At 40.6% G+C, this 20959-nt stretch overlaps 2 protein-coding genes across 4 annotated transcripts in view; one reads left to right on the top strand and one right to left on the bottom strand.

Moving 5' to 3' along the window:
* The window catches only part of LCT (lactase), a gene marked incomplete at its 5' end in the record, with an annotated part of 53652 nt that extends 48379 nt beyond the window's left edge, over positions 1 to 5273 (top strand). The window contains 4 exons of the mRNA XM_082630037.1: positions 1045 to 1179; positions 2707 to 2930; positions 3812 to 4036; positions 4662 to 5273. Coding sequence (XP_082486163.1) covers positions 1045 to 1179; positions 2707 to 2930; positions 3812 to 4036; positions 4662 to 4882 — 805 coding nt within the window. The 3' untranslated portion in view covers positions 4883 to 5273. The remainder of the gene's footprint in view (positions 1 to 1044; positions 1180 to 2706; positions 2931 to 3811; positions 4037 to 4661) is intronic.
* A 1395-nt stretch (positions 5274 to 6668) lies between these two features.
* Positions 6669 to 20959, bottom strand: part of UBXN4 (UBX domain protein 4) — a 34946-nt gene continuing 20655 nt past the window's right edge. Inside the window, exons 8-13 of one of the 3 annotated variants that reach the window (XM_082630040.1) lie at positions 20645 to 20809; positions 19475 to 19602; positions 14764 to 14863; positions 12720 to 12851; positions 11069 to 11271; positions 6669 to 9385 (exon numbers count right to left, since the gene is read on the bottom strand). In XM_082630040.1, coding sequence (XP_082486166.1) covers positions 9247 to 9385; positions 11069 to 11271; positions 12720 to 12851; positions 14764 to 14863; positions 19475 to 19602; positions 20645 to 20809 — 867 coding nt within the window. In that variant the 3' untranslated portion in view covers positions 6669 to 9246. Of the gene's footprint in view, positions 9386 to 11068; positions 11272 to 12719; positions 12852 to 14763; positions 14867 to 19474; positions 19603 to 20644; positions 20810 to 20959 lie in introns of all 3 variants that reach the window. The other 2 variants (XM_082630041.1, XM_082630039.1) reach the window with 2 other exon arrangements.

The raw sequence follows: 20959 nt of genomic DNA, 5'->3' as shown, positions 1-20959 counted from the left end.
AAGTAAAGGCGTGGGCACGGGGGCTTAGTTTTGCCCCAGTATTTCAGCAACCCCAGGGAGGGAAGGTTCTTCCCCAGGTTAATGGTAGCAGAAAGGTCAAGGTGAGGTGCCAGGCACCTAAGCAGGGCATTCTCTAGGCAACCCTAAACCTGCAGCATGTAGTCAGGATTTGGCTGAGATGAACCTCTAAGTGTTGCACACAAGTGCATGTTGATTGAATTGCATAGAAAAGTCTCACTAAGAATACATGGAAAGAATGTCTACATGTGTATAACTGAGTCACTTTGCTGTACGGCAGAAATTGGCACTACACTGTACATCAACTATACTTCAATTAAAAAAAAAAGAACACAAGGAAAATGTTCCACCAGATGTTTAAAAAGAAAGTGCAGGGCTTCCCTGGTGGTGCAGTTATTAAGGATCCGCCTGCCAATGCAGGGGACACGGGTTCGAGCCCTGGTCCGGGAAGATCCCATATGCCGTGGAGCAACTAGGCCCGTGTGTCACAACTACTGAGCCCGTGAACCACAACTACTGAAGCCCGTGCGCCCAGAGCCCTTGCTCCGCAACAAGAGAAGCCACCGCAATGAGAAGCCTGTGCACCGCAACCAGAGAAAGCCCGCTTGCATTAACGAAGACCCAACGCAGTCAAAAATAAATGAGCTAATTAATTTTTTTAAAAGGGCAGTGAAATCATATGAGCAGGAAAGTCCAAATCTCAAAAGTTCAATCAATTCAATTTGTAAAAGTATTTCCCCTACTGATAAGGACTGACTTTGCAGAAAAGTAGCACACCTAAACAAACCACAGTAAAAACTTGCAACAGGAAGAGAGAGAGGGTCTTGCAACGCCAGAGGGAGGCGAGGTCTGTGGTCTGGTAGAAGGAGGCTCAGGCGCTTTCAGCAGCAGCTGGGAGGGCCTCTCCTTGCTCCCGGCCAGAGGCCCGTAGTCACCTCCAGGTACCTGAGTTTAGAGCCCTCCACCAACACCCCACAGCACATTCTCTTCCCAAACCCCACGTCCTTAACGGCCCTTTCCTTCCAGGCTCCCTGAGTTCACAGAGAGTGAGAAGAGGAGGATCAACGGCACCTATGACTTTTTTGGGTTCAATCACTACACCACTGTCCTGGCCTACAATCTCAACTATGACTCCTGGATCTCTTCCTTCGATGCAGACAGGTAAGGAAGGGTGCCTGGAACAACCTTTGGAAAAGACAGCAACGTGCTCCTCTTCTCTCACTTAGAGGCCTGTACAGCCTCTGAAGCTGCCTCCTGATGCTGTGTATCCCGGGGTTTTTGCAAGATGAGCCCCATCTCCTGAGATACCTAACAGAACCTCTATCAGTCAGATAGTAATTCAGGCTAGGGTTTCCAAGATGCTTTCCATTTAAAGCAGACAGGCTTAGAGTTTTTAAAAACGTTAAAAAAAATTTTTTTTTCTTTCGGTTTTCTTTTTTCATCAGATTTGTTTCACTCACCAGATGTTATTTCAGTCAAAATAACAAGCTTCTTTTTTCCTTTTGAGGGTAAAGGTTAAACTATTATTTCTGTATTACAAATAATATATGTTCACAGTAGAAACACTGGAAAGCAAGAATAGGAAATTCTTGAGTGTCATTTCAGAAGTGTATGTGTGTGTATGGGTGTACTACCTCTCTCTATATATATTTATATTATATACAGTTTGTATAGTATATAGTTATACAGAAATGTTTACTACAAAAAAACCAGGATTATTATGTGGGCACAGTTTTGTCCCTCTTCTGACAAGCATCTTTCCCCATCAGTAGCTGTGACTCTGTCTGGGTTGTTTATTTGGAAACAAGCGCTGACATCCCCACTGCATCCTGCAACCACCAGAGTCAGGCTTGCTGAGCAGGGCTGAGAGGCCTCCCTGCTGGTCCCCGTTCACGCACCCACTCGACTCCTGCTGCCTCATGGGTCCTGGGACTGTCTCCCCAGGCACCTGTGCTCAAGCTTATGAAATGCCGCACATGCAGTTCAGGTGAACAATAAATCCAGCTCCTGATAAAACGCAACGGTTTTTTTTCCTGAAGGATTTGGACGTTAAGAAATATCTAAATGGCTGTTCCTCATAATGAAATGCATGAGCTTCTGTGCCCCCCCGCAGAGCTCCCTCTGGCACAACCTGATGCCCTCTCCTTGCCCATCGCTGGAGAGAGAGGAAGGGTCTTGGGCACTTGAGGCAGGTCCCAGCGTATACCCCATCACCACACGAATGGGGGCCCAAATACTGGTGCCTGTGGCTGTGCCTGTGGCCTGCGGGTGGCGTCGACCAGACGTAGGTGACTCAAGGGCGCCTCTTCTCTGAAGACATAGCACTCGCATCCCATGGGAGATTATGGTAAGGGAAGCTCAGAGCCCTTTCACATCTAATGTGAGGTGTGGCCTGTTAACAGAGCCGTGGAGGGTTAGATCCATGAGTAAGACCATTCCTCTGTACAGGTAGAAAGCAAAACAGAGAGCTTAGGTGGCCTGTCCAAAGTTACACCAGCACGGACTGATGCCACTACAACTAGTGAAAAGAGAACCTGAGGCCTTTTGACTCTTCTAGGTGTAGCTACGACTCTCTCGAGTCTAGGCAAAATCTAGGTTTTTTTCTAGTGTATCCTGTTTTACGTTTTGTGCAGAGGGCCTCTTGGGATTTACAAATTGAGACCTAATCCTTAGCGTTTGAACTCGTAGGGGAGTTGCCTCCATCACAGATCGCTCTTGGCCAGACTCTGGCTCCTTCTGGCTGAAGATGACACCTTTCGGCTTCAGGAGGATCCTGAACTGGTTAAAGGAGGAGTACAACAACCCCCCGATCTACGTAACAGAAAATGGCGTGTCCCAGCGGGAAGAATCAGACCTCAACGACACTGCTAGGATCTACTACCTCCGCAGTTACATCAACGAGGCGCTCAAAGGTATGCCAGGTCCCCGCCCTTCCTCCAAGTGCACCTTTCACTGCTGGAAACATATGCTAACGTCTGCAGTCAGGGCAGTACTGCACCCACAAGCCCCAGATGAGAAAGATGAGGTTTCTAGCTCCTTTTGGGTTTAAGCCTTTGGGGCTGCACACTAAGATTCTTCCTTCCTAGATTTAAGCTCAGCAAGCAAACCCTGTTGCCTGATACAGCTAGACGCAAGTTCTTGGCCTGTCATTTGCTCTGCTTGATCCTCTGGTGTCAATGTCCCTGAACAGCAGTCCCCTCCTGAGGACAGTCTGGGCAGGGGCCAGGTGGAATGGGCTGGAGGGGTTGTATGATTGATCTTTTGTTCCCCAGGCAAAAGTTTTTGAGGCCCTTAGCTCAGCAGAACAAGTTGGGATGGGACTATGACACGGAAATGGTAATGCTGAGTAAAAGAAAATGAGCAATGCAGCAGCAAAAAGGAACGATTGGAAAATCTTATTCCAGATAAAATATTTTCCAAGGGCCACTGTTCTATAGGGAAGAGCATTAACACTCTAAGGCTCTGTCCAAGACCAATAACCCATGATGTGAAGACAAGGAGGCTTACAGATGACCCAGGAGGATTAATTTAGTCTACCCATGTTCCTGACTCCCATTCAGGGCTGAGCCTTTCTAGAAAATGCAGATGGCTCTGCAGTAGCACCCATGGAGGACCAGCTAACGATTCCTGCATGCAAAGGGTGGGCAGCTCTCTTAAAGAGCTGAAAAAAGCTCACCTTGACCTGCACGCAGGGACTGTAGGAAAGCTGTGGGCAGGCACAGCCTCAGTAGGCCTGGTGGAAAGGTGTCTTGGAAGACCAGGGAAGCTCAGGCTGGGGCCTGTCTTTGGGCAGCTGTGCAGGATAAGGTGGACCTTCGAGGATACACGGTTTGGACTCTGATGGACAACTTTGAGTGGGCCACAGGCTTCGCAGAGAAGTTCGGTGTGCATTTCGTGAACTATACTGACACTTCTCTGCCAAGGATCCCCAGAGCGTCGGCCAAGTTCTACGCCTCCATAGTCCGGTGCCACGGCTTCCCTGACCCCGCTGCAGGGCCACACCCTTGTCTGCAGGAAGGTGAGACGTGGCTCTGGGAGGGACAAAAGCCAGAGGGGTGAGGGGCGAGGGGGCCTGTTTCTATTTTCTTCTAGTTTACTACCCTCCTCTCTGCCTCTCCATCCCCTTCATTCATTCAGCCAACATTTCTGTTCTTTGAATGCTCCAGACATTCTTAGGATGGAACAAAGGAATTAGGGTTAAAGTTATATCGAGAAACTAGGCCCTGGTCTGGGAACAGCAGGTCTAGATTCTTGTCCCAGCCCTACGACTAACTTGCCGTGCAGCCTTAGGCAAGAAACTAGGCGAACACTGGGCCGATGCAAGGATCAAACACCGTGCCTGGCACAATGTAAGGTGGCCAATGTTTGCTGAGTGACTGAAAAAGTATAAATTACTATACAAATTAAGAGACAATTATAGATTATACTCTAATCACTGAGAGAGATGCTTCAAAACTAAAACGATGTGACTTCCTTCAGAGGCTCACAACTCAGTGTGAAGGATTCGTATCGTCACCTCCGCAATGCACTCACCCTGTAGCTTCTCTACTGCAAGGATCTGGCTCGGGCTTAATCTAGGTTAACATACATCTGATAACTCCGTCTGTACCGGTGCACACACTGCCTCTGTTGTCCTCTCCTAGGTGCTGAGCCCACCGCCAGCCCCATGAGAGAAGAGGACGTTCAGTTCCTGGGGCTCAGGCTGGGTACAACAGAGGCCCAGACAGCACTGTATGTACTCTTTGCTCTACTGCTTCTTGGAGTCTCTGGTGTGGCATTTCTGTCCTACAAGTACTGTAAGCGCTCCAAGCAAAAGCAAACACAACCAAGTGAACAGGAATTGAGCCACAGTTCTTCACTCTGACCTCAAGTTACCACCTCCTCCAGTTCTGCAAAATAGGCCTAGTTTCTTTGAAGCCTTTGCCACCTCCAGGACCACTGAGGATCTTATACTTTACCCATAACAGAGTTTGTAAAAGTCTCTGCACTATTAGATACTAATTAACCTTGAAGGATTTCAAGTCCCTGATTAAAATGGACATATCTCCACCTCGCCCCAGTATCAGGAATTCACTTGGGCGTTAGATGACCCTGCGAGTGGCTCTTGTGGAAATAAGTAGATACTGAATGCGTCTACTGGTTCTGTAAGCCACTGAACTGGGCTGTTTTAATTTTCAGAGACTTTAAAGGCAAAAACATTAGTAAGAACCATAGCAATCCTTTTCATAAAAAAATCAACTGCAGTGTCATCTCCTGCCCTCTCTCTTCAAGCTCCCTCCCAGACTCTTACCTTGTGTTTCTCAGAAACTAAAAAAGGTGCTATTAACTGTGTCCTATCTATCTTCTATGGGTGCTTCTCCTTGAGAACGCAGGTTCCACAGAAGTTATGACTGTCCGCTTGTATAGCTTCACCACAGTAATCCTCTGCTGTTTGTTAGCTTCTGGAGGCCAGAGGGCCACGTCTCAGTGTCCCTGGCAGGCACATTTTGGAGACAGGGCAGGGGAAACACAACCGCTGCATTTGTGTGCTCATTCAAAAAACATATGCTGAGTAGCAGCAAGTCTTTATCAATGCCCCTCGGAGGTGCTAATCAGACAGTCACAGTATGGAACACTCAAACTTGTTTGGTCTATATATTCTTTCTAGATATCTGGGAGAATGTTTTTTTAAAAACAGAGCAGTTTTCAACTGGTTTTAAAAGGCCAATCACACTCGAAATTTTGCTTCTTGTAACTGTTCCTTACCTGAATTGTATCTATAGAAAATTCCTATCAAAATGTTCCACTGCCATGGGCCCCAACCTGACAGTCAGAATTGCGGGGCACAAGCATTTTTCTCCTACCAATAGACAGAAAAAGTTTATCAGATGGGGTGAAGACGGTTCTAAAAGTGGTATCAGAGACATTCGTATAAGCTGTCAATTATACCTAAAGTCAATATACCTTTTTTGGGGGGTGGGGCGGGACATGAAAAAGAATAATACAAAGTTTCACATGAAACAAACTTGAGAAAAGATCCACGATAAATCTGGAGGGAAAAAGAATATACAATGTATTATAAAGCTAGTTATAAAAAGTAGTTTTGAAACAGAGAGAATAGAAAGATCAACAAAGGAAAAGAGAGCACAGACAGACCAGCCACACGTGGGAACAGGGTGCATGACAGAGGCGGCCTGCTAAATCAGGGGCGGGGGGCAGGTGGATGATGGACCACTCCATAAATGGAGGTGGCTCACAGGTTAGCTCTTGAGGATGTTAGCCACAGGTCGGGGGAAGGGAGCCGCATCCCTTACTCAGATACAAGATGTAAATGTAAAAAAATGAAACCATGAGAATGCTAGAATAGATGGGTGAATTTTTTTTAAATTACTTTCTGAAATGGGAAAAGTATTTTATAGTCAAGACTTAAGACCCAGAGACCATAAAGAAAAACGCTGATACAGGACCACATAAAAACTGTGGCAAGAAATTACCATCAACATACTCATCAAAAGATGAACAGGGAGAAGATATTTATAGCAAATGCTAGACAAAGGGCTAACTTTCTTAATATACGTAAAATTGTTATAAATCAATAAGAAAAAGATGATAAACACAAAATGAAAGAAAACACAGGCAGTTCTCAGAAAATAAATCAAAATAACCAATAATATTAAAAGATGCTCACCTTCATTCATAATCAACACAATGCATATAAAATGCATACAGTTCTTCATTTATCATGTTGACAAAGATGAAAAAGTATAATACAGTGCTGTCAAGGATGTGGGGAAATCAACATCCTCCTACCTGTTAGCTGCTGTAAATTCACAGAGCCTTTACAGGAGGCAATTCCCCAGCATTTTTTATAATCCAAACTGCAAACACCCTTTGACTCAGTGACGTTCAAGTATATTTCCACAGCTAAGAAGACACCTTCCCAAAGATGTTCACTGTAGCAATGTTTGTAATAGAAAAACAACACAAGCACAAAAACTGTAATAACCAATGAACGCAACCAGAGAATGGGTAAGTATATCAAGTGAAATGCTTTGCAGCTGTTAATGAGAATGAGGTAGCTATGTGTTGATGGGGAAAGATCTTCAAGACTGTGTACGTAAAAAAGCAAGATGCAGAGTAGTATATATATAATATGATCCCATTTATTTAAAAAATAAAGATTACATATTTGCTTATGTATGCATAAAATTTTTCTGAAAACTACAAAAGAAACTGTTAATAGAGATTACTTCTGGGGACTAGAACTGGGGATAGAATACAAAGAGGAAGATGTCATTTTATAGCCTTCCATACAGTTTTGAATTTACCATGTACACTTTTTAAATTATAAAATTGAGGAAGGATCCTCTTACTCAAAGACAGTGAATCATTCTTTTATGTACGTTTCTCTAAGAATCTCTATTTGATTTTTTTTCAAGGCAAACTTGGTTTTTTATTCACATATTGCTGTTTTTAAAGAAGACAAACCTTTACTTAAATGGGATGCTTGCTGGAGATGTTTCTTTTTCAAGCTCACTTTTTAAATTATGGAAGTAATTTCATTACAGAAAATTGAGAAAACATATAAGGACGCAAAAAAGAACTAAAATTATATATAACCACTCTTACCACAATTAACGTTTGGTGCGTTTTCTTTTTTCTTTACATTATGTTAATACATAGTACTACCTCTATATAAAATGTGTTTATAAAGCTGAGATCATACTGTACCTACAGCTCTGTATCCTGCTTTTTTCCCCTGAACGCATAACAGGTACTCAACAAATATGTTAAACTGAATTGTTGAATTAGTATTGTGCCATTTCTCCTCAGCAAAAGTTAATTCTGCAGAAGGCATTTAGTTGATTTCTAATTCTGAAGTAAAATAAATAAAACTTAACATGTTTATACCTAAATTTTGCCTGCATTTATGGTCATTCCTTCGAAAAACTTATTAGATCAAAGAGCATGAAATATTTAAGGTTTCTGACAATGTTTTTCAGAAAGATTATCCCAGTTTTCATTCCTACCAACAACGTACCTGGTCTCACTGTTTCTTTGCCAACACTATTACCATTTTTTAAAGTCATTGTTACTTCATAGGTGAAAAACGAAGTTTGCTCTGGGAAAATTTCTTCCTCCCATTACAAAATAAAGTCAGAGTCCTTCTATTCCAATCTAAACACAAAAGATTAGAAGAGGAACAGTCAAACTTACTCCCTTTTGCAAACATTCTTAGTGTCTCCACCACCATAAACATATAGTAGCATGTTAGTCAGATTAAGAACCTAAAATTCTTAAGAATAACCAAATGAGCAAAAGGCAGATCTTAATTCCCTACTTCTTGTCCTACAATACAGGTACTTCAGTTCTTTGAAGAGTGATTATCATTATTGACAGCAAAACTTCAGTATAAAGGTGACAGACAGAGAACTAGTTGTAGACCAGCAGTTGTTTTGTCCGATGAGAACAAAGACCATAACATTATGCAAACAAAGCGATGCCTCCCTGACTTAGGAGAGACAGTAACATAGCATCAGTGTGTGTCAGAAAATTTCTTCCTGCTGACATTTAAGATAAGGTGGTCACCTCCTTTCCTGGGATAGTTCCAGGGCAGTACAGGGGGGGCAGGGGGTATCAGAGACACATGACCTCCACAGAGCCCTGTGCAACAAAAAGATGCTAGGATAACAAAACTTAAAGGAAAGATAAGATCATTCTGATTTTTGGAAAAGATTTTTTTATTCAGTGTTTAAGTAAGATTAAAAACTACAAGATTTTGCTTGCAGCTGATGAGCAAGAAGAGAAAAGTTAAACCCAAATTATCATCTGATTGGCTAGTTAAAACGCTCTGACTCAAAATCAAATTATTCAGTGACATACCAGTTACTTTGTGTGGGCTGAGGAGTTCTGGAGCAAAACAGCCCTAAACAAAACATATCATCTGAGAGCACAGGGCTAATGGGCATATGAAATACTAAACAAGAAAGCTGATAAAGGGAGGCTGTCACAGACCTTTTGTTATTTTAGGCTTCTAGCAGTTGGTTACCATATACAAGGACCTAGCAGCCAGTTATTTTATCTCTTGACTTGTCTGAGGTTAAACAACTTTAACCCACTAAGCAGGAATAAAGAGACACTTTGTAGATGAGTTGGAAAACATAAAGCAGTCCCACTTCTCCAACAGAATTTTAGTTGAATTAAATCATAAGAGAAACAATGATTACTGCACATATTGTACTTGTCACACTACATCTGCTGAGTAGAATTTCCATTCCAAGTGTTGTTTTCATCTTCACCATCGTCTTGAGTCCTCAATCTGTATATCTTGCCCTCCTTTTTAAAGTCTTCCCCCCGTTTCTCCAGCACTCTTTTTCTGACTGGTTCCCTGATATAACAAAAGAGGGAGGAAAGAAGAAGATGATATAAAATGAAAACAGCAGTAACACAAAGCCAGTTCCTTTAAACTGCCATTAGTGTAGTTTAAGGAAAGTCCATGGAGATCATTGTATCTACTAACGCAGTACTAGACTTTATACATTTTTGGCGGTGTTAACTTCATCTGTTCTCTAAGCCAAACTAGTCACATCATGTTGTCCACGTGTTATTTCTTGGTGACTCACTAAGTTTTAGAAGACCGGGACCACTTGCCATCTAAATCTTTCCTTTATTATTTATGCAAGCTGATGTATCTACTAAAATATTTATTTATAACTTACACACCCTAGAGACTATCCCAAACTCCATTCATAGCTTAATATGCAGAAATAGTCAGTTAGCAATTTTCAATCCTTTCAGAATCTTTAAGAGTGATTTATTTCTGCATGGACAATTTAGAACAAACAGTTCTTCATCTGAAAATGGAAAGGAAACAGGTGAAATTTACGCTAATACATTCTCCAACACTAGAGGGGGAGGGAGAGAGAAAAACAAAACCCAGTAGTGGAACACGAAGCTTCACCTGCTCGGATGTACATTCATCCCATCCTTTGCCCCAACCCAAGACCTTTTCCCTTACCTGAAATAAATTTTTGAAACCCACACAGCAAGCCCTTCTACATGACAGTAATTCAGGATGAAATGCTTCCATTCATTGCTCTGAAATTCAGACCTAACAAGGCCTAGGTTTGAATGCTGTTCTAAAACTAGAGAACAAGTTCTCTGTCCCCACTTGAGTAATGTACTTGCCTTCCTGCTTAATAGTTAAGAAAGAAATAAAGATAAAGGCTGCATTGCAGCCCAGTCACAATATTAACACAAATTGTCATCTAGAGAGTCAACAGGACCCAAGATTAGGGATCTCCTTACAGCAGACAAAGGCAAGGATTTTCATTACTTACCACATATGATTGGTGTGAGGATTTGCTATTAATGGCCCAATAAAGTATTGAACAGTACTAGATATATATTGTAATAAATTGTGCTATTAATTATTAGAAGGGGGTATAATCTCGAATTCTAAGAAAATACTTCCTGTAAACCTCTTTCAAATATGTAGAATTTTAACAGAGGTATGAGCTAAGATCATTAGTGTTGTCTATCAGTATTACCATTCAAACCTCGGCCATCTCCAACAAAAGTAAGGCCTCTTGGTTAAGAAACTAGTCCAAAATAACTTTCTGAAGAGTTATTTCATTTTCAAGTGAACATCCAGTTTGGTCCTTCTCTGAATGACCCAGAGGAGGCAGTTAAATTATCTACAGCACAATGATCCCTCTAAAGTAATCATACAAAACGACTGTGAGAAATTAATGAAGTATCTTGTCAGACAAAACATGGGTAACAAGAAAAGATATTACTGTTTAGACCTGAAAAAAATATGCCTTTTATTATGGGATAAAGAGAATTCAATAAATGAAATAATAAAATCAGTGGCAGTGAAGTTGCTTTCCATGGAATAGGTTTTAGAAAGATGGCTGAGAAAATGCAGGTATTGAGCTTCCCAGAACATGTTGGGTTTTCCCCCTTATACAGAGAAAAGGCAAAGTATCCACAACAAAATTTTTCATTTTGAATAAGGCACTGGGCATTACTAACATATTTTGCAAATGGGGAAAACACAAACAAATACCTTTTTTCTGAGTTGCCAGAAGATGCAAGGTTTGAGGATTCCAATGATGCTGCTCTCACCGAGGTCTGTGCAGGAGGAGGATTACTAAATAAGAAGTTGCTAATCAATCTCCAGATGGCAAGGAATGGGTAAAGTACTGTCCCCAAGAATGTCCAAAAGTCGCCACTGGAAGAAGGTACCATGGATGTAGTTGGTCTTCCTGCCTAAAAATTAAGAAAGAACCTAGATAAAGACGACATCAGCCCAACCACATCACACTCAAGGTTCCAGATAAACTTTTTTACCTGGAAAAGTCCTGTGGATTTTAGTTTACTGCAAGAAGGTAAAATTGCCATCTTTTGCTGTTTTTCAACTGTGTAAACTTCTAGGAACTCCTGGAGCTCTTTTTCTTTAAAGGAGTAATCACAACAGAAACTGCAAAGTAGTTTCTCAGTGAAATGAACCAATTATTTTGAAGAGAACTAAACTTTTGTAATGAAATTAACAATTTTGATTTTAAAAGTCTTTCTTAATGATTTTTAAAAAGGGAAAGGTTTCAGATCTCAAAATACAATTAATCCTGATTACTGGAGGACTGTTTTAGGTGTGGGGCTAAAGTTCAGATCTGGGCAAACTACAGTAGTCCCCCTGCTTACCTGCAGGGGATACTTTCTAAGACCCCCCAGTGGATGCCTGAAACCATGGATAGTACTAAACCCTACATATACTATGTTTTTCCCTATACATACATACCTGTGATAAAGTTTAATTTATAAATTAGGCACAATAAGGGACTAGCAAAATTGCCAGCATCATCAGTCTTGAGCTTTGGAGCCATTATTAAGTAAAATTAGGGTTCCTTGAACACAAGCACTGCAATATTTCGACAGTCTATCCGATAACCAAGAGGGCCAGAAAGTGACTAATGAGCAGGTAACATGTAGAGCATGGATATGCTGGACAAAGGGATGATTCATATTCCAGATGGGACAACACACCATTTCATCACACTACTCACAACGGCCCGCAATTTAAAACTTCTGAATTGTTTATTTCTGGAATTATCCATGTAATGTTTTCAAAGTGCAGTTGGCCACAAGTAACTGAAAGCACGGAAGGAGAAACTGTGGGTTTGGGGGCACTACCATATACTAACCAAGATATGGAAGACCCAAGCTCTCATCCCAGCTCTGACACTTAAGGTGGCACCTTGGCAAAATTATTTAAGGTTCTGAGCCTTTTTTTTAATCAGAGATTAAAATATTGTTAGGATCAGATGGGATTAATATGTTTAAAAATGAATGTTATTTTTAGATTAAAATGTTTTTTAAAAAATTGGTAAACAGTAGTCATATACTCATACATAAATAAATGACACCAAGTCAGTAGATTAGGCAAATATTCCACATTTCTTTTCCTCTCCTACTGGTCATTTTTTGTACATGAAAATAGGTGAGGGAAAAAGTTGAAAATTTATATTGTGTCTCACTAGCAATACAAATATAAAGCCCAGGATAATGGAACAATAAATTGATCTAACATTTTTTGATAATTTGGATTTTAATTACCCACAGTACACTTTTCACCTTCCCTTCCTCTAATTATAAGAAAAGATCAAGAGCAGAACAAACAGGACTATAAGAATGGAAAAAATATATATGCATATACATACTGGCAACAGTACCACTGAAGCACTTGGGGCAAGTTCCAAATCCAGTAATTTCTTTTTATAATCTTCTTTGGTAAATTCCCTCCTGGGAAACATTGTTGCTAATGAAAAATTACCGTAAGTGTTGCCAACAGTCTGTAACATAACAATAAGTTTTAAAACCTTACAGTGGAGCCTTTTTAAAGTAAGATATTACAAACTCATATGCATCCAAAATGACTGCTTTAACTTTAAAAGTTCACTTAAATGTAAAATCAAAAAACATTTATAAAAACGTTGTGCTTCAAAAAATAGCTGGAGGCTATCAAATCCAAATAGTACTTAAAAGCTTTTAAAACTCAAAAATGACCACGAGGGCTTCCCTGGTGGCGCAGTGGTTGAGAGTCCGCCTGCCGATGCAGGGGACGCGGGTTCGTGCCCTGGTCCAGGAAATCCCACACGCTGCAGAGCGGCTGGGCCCGTGAGCCATGGCCACTGAGCCTGCGCGTCCGGAGCCTGTGCTCCCCAATGGGAGAGGCCACAACAGTGAGAGGCCCGTGTACCGCAAAAAAAAAAAAAAAAAAAAGACCATGAAATAGCAAGAATATGTTTCCTAAGACTATATAAATACACTGAATAAAAATGAACAATTATATATCTTAAGTATGACTGCAGTTTGCAATTAAGAGTTTTCACTGTCCTTTGGCAAACTTACATTAATATCTCACAAATACCCATTTGGATTGTAGGTATTTTGTATTAAAAATCTGGAATAGACCAGAATTTCCCTCATATTATACATATGACAGGAGTTTTTGCCTCCTCCTTGTCTCAGAGAGTAAATGGTCCATAATCAACCCATACTACACACATAATCCCAGGTCCAGGAAGTTACAGTGGTCAAGCATCACAGTCACTTTCACAATGTTAAATCACCTATACTTATAAAATATCTTCCAAGGGAAGAGTCTAATTTCTTTTTTTGGTAATTTTTTACTCTAGGTCATACTACCTCTCACTGTTCTCACTCAACATAAGGTCACAAAACTAGGTCACTGTACTGAGATGAAGTTCTAATAGGACTGATGCAATTAAAGATCTTTCTTTTTTACTCATGTGATTCACTCTTCACTTACCTGTGGCAGAAGCACCCCATTTGGAGAGGCCCTAAGTGGGGCTCCAAGGCAAAAGAAGGTTGAAAGAGGCTATCTGGAGTTGATTCTACTATAAAGCTTGGGGAAAGGGGTTATTAAAATAACTTTTTATACTGTCCAGCCAAGCTCACCAGTGGAAGAAGGCATATAACTTTTTAGGCATCCTTTTCTTGGGACCTATAAGTGAGATGGCAGACTAAATGCAGAAGAGGTCTAGCAGAAAAGTCTGAATCCTAATTTTAATCTTGAAGTGATACGTAAAACAAATACTGGTATGTGTAATAAGCCTAGATCCTAAAGGACATCTGATGCCTCATTTAGAAAAAGTAATCAATCAGAGAATAAAAACTAACTGGAAAGTACTCATATCTTCTCTTCTAAGATGTCAATTTCACAACCATTCAGATCTTGAATAAGGCCATGTTCTGGAAGTAAATTCCTGAAGAAGATACTTGTTGCCAAATAAAGATTATTGATCTTTAGGTTTGACCAACTGGCAGACGGTGGGAAAACTGCCAGTCCCAAAGCATTCTAAGCAACTTTCAGAAAATTCAGAGAGAGGACTAAGAAAAAATGAATCTTTTATAGAGGACAACTCCTTCAGATTAGACTTTTGGAAAATCACTTGCTTTTCATTCCTCCAACTGAATGTACTAAGCACTGAGAAAAGTTTCCAGAGTCTATTTTACAATAGCAGCAAATTTGTCTTTTTACAGAACAAGCAGATATGCTGTTCCCATATGGCACTCATACATGATGGAAGCTCCAGAACATTCCAGAGGCATCTTGTACCTCGCTCCTGGGGATAAGTCATAACTTATTCATACTCTTCAAATCCTGCCTGGAAAACTTCCCCTCCTGCATTCTAATAACCCATTCACCTACCTTCATTACAACTCAAGACATAAATTTACCTGTGCAGCAAACTGCCTTGCTTCTTCTAGAGGAGCATCAGAAGGGAACTGATTTGTAAAGGAAGAACCATCAGGAAGACGGAATTGAATTCTCGCAACACTGCTATGAGAAAATGAAAATTTAAGTCAGCATCTTTACTTATACACATTCTCAAATGATATCATTAAAACTAAGAGAAAATGGAAGTGGAAATGTGTAATGAAAACAGGTGTTTTCTTTTTTTTTTTTTTTCGGTACGCGGGCCTCTCACTGTTGTGGCCTCTCCCGTTGCGGAGCACAGGCTCCGGACGCGCAGGCTCCGCGGCATATGGGATCCTCCCGGACCGGGGCACGAACCCGTATCCCCTGCATCGGCAGGCGGACTCTCAACCACTGCGCCACCAGGGAGGCCCAGTGTTTTCTTTTTTTGAAAACAGGTTTTTATAGAGAGTTGGGGAGGGAGGATTGGAGGAAGGTGGTCAAAAGGTATAAAATTCTAATTTAAGGTAAATAAGTACTAGGGATGTAACGTACAAGACGACTATAGCTAACACTGCTGTTATGGTATATAGGAAAGCTGTTGAGAGTAAATCCTAAGAATTCTCATCGAAGAAAAGAGGTTTTTTAATTGTATCTCCATTTAGCCCATGAACAACAGGGGTCTGAGCTGCACGGGTCCACGAAGAAGTAGATTTTTTGCAATAAACACGTACGACAGCGCTGCACTATCCACAGCTGATTGAATCCATGGATGCAGAACCGTGAACATGGAGAAGCCAACTTTAAAGTCACACACGGAATTTTGACTACGCGGGGGTGGCACGCCAACTGTAACCCCGCACTGTCCAAGGGCCAACCGTGTATGAGAAGATGGATGTTAGCTGAACGCGCCATGGTAATCATTTCAAAATATATGTAAACCAAACCATCAGGCTGTATTCCTTAAACTTATAGAGAAGTGTATGTCAAATATTTCTCCAATTAGAGAAAAGAAAAAGAAAATCGGTGTTTTTCACAGTCAAATCTCATTTATTATTTTTAACAACAGCTTGAGATAAAATTCACCCTTTAAAATGTACAATTCAGTGGTCTTTAATACAGTCAGAGCTGTGCAACCATCACTACTGTCTAATTCCAGAACATTCTCATCACCCCAAAAAGAAACCAAGCCCTTTAGCAGTCAGTCCCCATTCCTCCCTCTCCCTTTCCCTGGCAACCACTCATCTACTTTCTGTCTTTGTGGATTTGTCTGTTTCTGGCACTTCCTATAACGGAATCATAAGATGTGTGACTTTTTGGTAACTGGCTTTTTTCATGTAGCATTATGTTTTCTAGGTTCATCCAAGTTGTAGCAAGTGTCAGTAATTCCTTCCTTCCTTTTTATTGCTGAAAAATATTCCATCGTATGCTATATATTTTGTTTATTCCCTCTTCAGTTGATGGACGTTTTGGTTATTAGCACATTTTGGCTATTATGAAGAATGCTGCTATGAATATTCACGTACAGGTTTCTGTGTGGACATTGTTTTCAACTCTCTTGGATATATACTTAAGAGCAGAATTGCTTAGCATTTTGAGGAACTGCCAAGTTGTTTTTCCAAAGTGGTTGTACCATTTTATAACCCCATTAGCAACGTAGGAAAGTTCCAAATTCTCCACATCCTTGCCAAGACTTGGCGGTTACTTACTTACTTATTTTTTTTCGGCCATGAGGCATTCAGGGTCTTAGTTCCCTGACCAGGGATCGAACTTGTGCCCCCTACATTGGGAGCGTGGAGTCCCAATCACTGAACCGCCAAGGAAGTCCTGGTGGTCACTTTAAATTTAGGCTTCCTAGAAGGTGTGGTTTTGATTTGATTTTCCTAATGACTAATAATGTGGAGCATCTTTTCATGTGCTTATTAATCATTTGTATATCTTCTCCGAAAAAGTATCTATTCAAATTCTTTCCCCATATTTAAATTGGGTTGTTTGCTTCTTTGTTGTTGACTTCTTTTTATATTCAAGTTACAAGTCCGTTATCAGATATATGGTTTGCAAATATTTTCTCCAATTTTTTTTTTTTTTTTGGCTGCACTGTGTGGCATGCAGGATCTTAGTTCCCTGACCAGGGATCAAACCCGTGCCCCCTGCAGTGGAAGCGCGGAGCCTTAACCACTGGACCGCCAGGGAAGTCCCTCCAATTTTGTGGGCTGTCTTTTCACTATCCTGATGATATCCTTTGAAGCATAAAAGTTTTTAATTTCGATGAAGTCCAACTTATCTGTTGCTTTCTTTTGTCACTTGTGCTTTTGGTGTCATGTCTAAGAATCCACTGCCTATTCCAAGATCACAAGATTTCCTCATTTCTTTTCCTCCCAAGAGTTTATACTTTTAGCTTTCACACTTAGGTAGATGATCCATATGGTGTGAGATAATGGTCCAAATTTATTATTTTGCACATGGATATCCACTTTTCCAGGCAGCATCTGTTGAAGAGACCATTTTCTCCCCATTGAATGGTCTTAGTAAACTTTTCAAAAATCAGTTGATCATAAACGCATAGGTTTATTTCTAGAGACTCAATTCCTATTACAGGCATACCTCAGAGATATTGTGGGTTTGGTTCCACACCACCACAACTATCACAATAAAGCAAGTCACATGAAATTTTTGGTTTCCCAGTGCATATAAGTTATGTTTATACTATACTCCAGTCTAATAAGTGTGCAGTAGCATATGTCTAGAAAAACTATGTTACATGCCTTAATTTAAAAATATTTTGTTGCTAAAAATTCTAACTATCAACTGACAGCACAGAGTTGCCACAAAACTTCAATCTGTAAAAAACTGCAATAAAGCATTAGCGCAATAAACGAGGTATGCCTATACATCAACCCATATGTCCATCCTTATGCCAATACCACACTGTCTTGGTTACTGTAGTTTCATAGTTAAGTTTTAAAATCAGAAAGTTTGAGTCCTCCAACTTTGTTCTTTTTCCAGATTGTTTTGACTATTCTGGGTCCCTTGCATTTCCATATAAATTTTAGAATCAGATTCCTGCATAAATGTTGGCAAAAAAATAGCTGGAATTTTGATAGGGATTGTGTTGCATCTGTAAACCAGCTTGGGGATTACTGCCATCTTAACAATACAGTCTTCTGATCTATGAGAACAAAATATCTTTCCACGTATTTAGTTAGGTCTTCTTTAATTATTACGATAATGTTTTCTAGTTTTCAGTGTACAAGTTTTACACTTCTGTTAAATATATTCTTAAGTATTTTATTACTTTTGGAAAATAGTTTTTATTTATTTTATTTATTTATTTTTGGCTGCATTGGGTCTTCGTTGCTGCGCACAGACTTTCTCTAGTTGCAGTGAGCGGGGGCTACTCTTCATTGCAGTTCGCGTGCTTCTCATTGTGGTGGCTTCTCTTGTTGCAGAGCACAGGCTCTAGGTGCACAGGCTTCAGTAGTTGTGGCACGCGGGCTCAGCAGTTGTGGCTCGCGGGCTCTAGAGCACAGGCTCAGTAGTTGTGGTGCACAGGCTTAGCTGCTCCGCAGCATGTGGGATCTTCCCAGACCAGGGCTCGAACCCATGTCCCCTGCATTGGCAGGCGGATTCTTAACCACTGCGCCACCAGGGAAATCCCACTTGTTAATCTTCTAATACAGAAAATACAGAAAAGTAAAAGAACAAAACAAACATTAACCGTAATCCTACTAGCAGTATGTACTAGAAATCTGAATTTCTGTCTTTGCAACACATTTTTGTTTTGGGAACTGCCTTATCCCTCCAATTCATTCATTCATTCGGGTATGATTATCAGTAATATTTCCTTATCTCCTTCAGCACAGGGGTGGGCATGTCTACTACCCCAACCAGCTGGCCTATACAAGTGGACATGGTATTAAGATGGGGCTTCCCTGGTGGCGCAGTGGTTGAGAGTCCGCCTGCCGATGCAGGGGACACGGGTTCATGCCCTGGTCCAGGAAGATCCCACATGCCGCGGAGTGGCTGGGCCCGTGAGCCACGGCCACTGAGCCTGCGCGTCCGGAGCCTGTGCTCCGCAACGGGAGAGGCCACAACAGTGAGAGGCCCGCGTACTGCAAAAAAAAAAAAAAAAAAAAAGATGGCCACATGACCCAAGCAGGGCCAATCAGAATTCTCAGTGAATGAGAAAAAGGATTAGTCTTTCCTCTCTAGGATCAGAAGCTCAAGATCCTGGAAGGTGCCAGGAGGCCCTAGGCTCTCCTGACACTATCTAAAGAGTTTCTCTGAGAATAAAGCTAAGACAGAAACCAAGAGATTAAAAGGAGAGAGAAAAAGTCCTAATAATATCATTCAGATCCCTGGATCTGGTGATGCCTAACCAATTCTATCACTGTAACTTCCAGCTGCAGAGCCAACGGATTCCCTCTTTTGCTTAATCCTGTTTGACTTGATATTCTAACAAGTAAAGAATTCCAGTACACATGAGATAATCACTATAATCATTTTGATGTATGTGCTGTCTTTTGAAAAGAGATTTCTTCAGCCTTCTTTTAAACATCATGTATTTAGTATCATTATGTTGTACATTCACATTCAATGACAAATACCACTGGCAGCTGCCAAACTGATCAATATGTTCTTGTAGAACTATTTATTAATCCACAGAACACATCAGTGTTAACAAGCAGCCCACAACTGCTTTTCTCCTCAGCTGCCATGTATACACATGCATTTTAGCAGGAAATAAAGTACCTTCTTTCTTTTGTGGAAGAGTCTCTCTTGACTTCCATTTCTGCCTGTTTGGCCAGCAGGGCAGCAGCTTTAGCAGCTTCTACTTCTTCCTTTGTCTTTGCAAAACGAGCAGCTCTCTCTGCACGGTCCTTTAAAACAGTTGTTAGATACTAATTATATTTCACTGCCAGAAAGATCTAGTTACACATTTCCAAACATAAGGAACATAAATATGCATGAAATTCCTTAAGGCCATACATGAACTTCATCACTCTGATTCTGGTATTTTTTAGTTTTATCAACTTTCAGGGACCAGAGTTATTAGTAAGCAAACAAGGACTTGATTTTGGTCACTATTCTCTCTCTAAAGCCTGGAACAAGGTCTGGCACATAACAGATAATCAGTAAATATTTACTGAATGAATAAATAAACAAACAATATTAAGTAGGGTGTAATATTTATTACAACTGCTTAATTCTAAAAGCAATTGTTGGGACTTCCCTGGTGGCGCAGTGGTTAAGAATCTGCCTGCCAATTCAGGGGACATGGGTTTGATCCCTGGTCCGGGAAGATCCCACATGCCATGGAGCAACTGAGCCCGTGCGCACAACTACTGAAGCCTGTGCACCTAGAGCCTGTGCTGCACAGCAAGAGAAGCCGCTGCAACGAGAAGCATGCACGCTGCAACAAAGAGTAGCTCCCACTCTCTGCAACTAGAGAAAGCCTCCGCACAGCAACAAAGACCCAATGCAGCCAAAAATAAATTAATTAATTAATTTAAAAAAAATAATAAATAAAAGCAATTGTTGCAAAACCATCCTAAAGCTTGATGTGTCTAAATCCTTTGTCCTAAAAAAGAATGCTTATGACTAGCGGAGGCTGTGATGTTGCAAATTCTTAGCTTCTTTCCTAGGGAATCTTTGAAAACTACCTTTTCACTACTGATAAAATTCATAATATAACACTGAGAAAAATTACTTCCAAAAAACCATCTCAGTTTTAATCTTAACTGTATTTTAATTCAATACACAATTTCTAGGAAAAGAAAACTGAGAATTGGTATGCTCTGAGTCCCTAAAATCTACTATTTTCGTGTGCCCTGTCTGGTAGTAAACCAAAACCATTGTGCATGAAAAAACAATTTCACTAATGTTCTAGAGTCAAGCATTAAAAATAAACTTAATACTCACCAGTGCAATCTGCTGTTTTATACGCTCTCGAGCTGCCCTATCTTCTGCCTTTTCTCTGTTTCTTTCCTCTAACATTCTTTTTGTTAATTCTTCTTCTTGCTTTCTTTTATAATCCAACATTTCTTTTCCAGTTTTCCTCCTCTCAATTTCCTTCTTAATCTCTCTCTGAATTAAAGAAAAAGTAAGTTTTATGAGCCAAAAACAAAATTTAATAATCTTCCCTTAATATTATTTTGTAGGCAGGGAAAGCCGGTTATAGGGTACAGCTAAAGGAATAGTACAACTTCACAAAATCTAGGGGTCTAGTAGAATGTA

Source organism: Mesoplodon mirus (genome assembly GCF_964341445.2).
Source record: "Mesoplodon mirus genome assembly, chromosome: 8".
Lineage (NCBI taxonomy): Eukaryota > Metazoa > Chordata > Mammalia > Artiodactyla > Ziphiidae > Mesoplodon > Mesoplodon mirus.
Note: the sequence above shows the minus strand (reverse complement) of the source record. Positions and strands in the feature narration are given on the sequence as shown.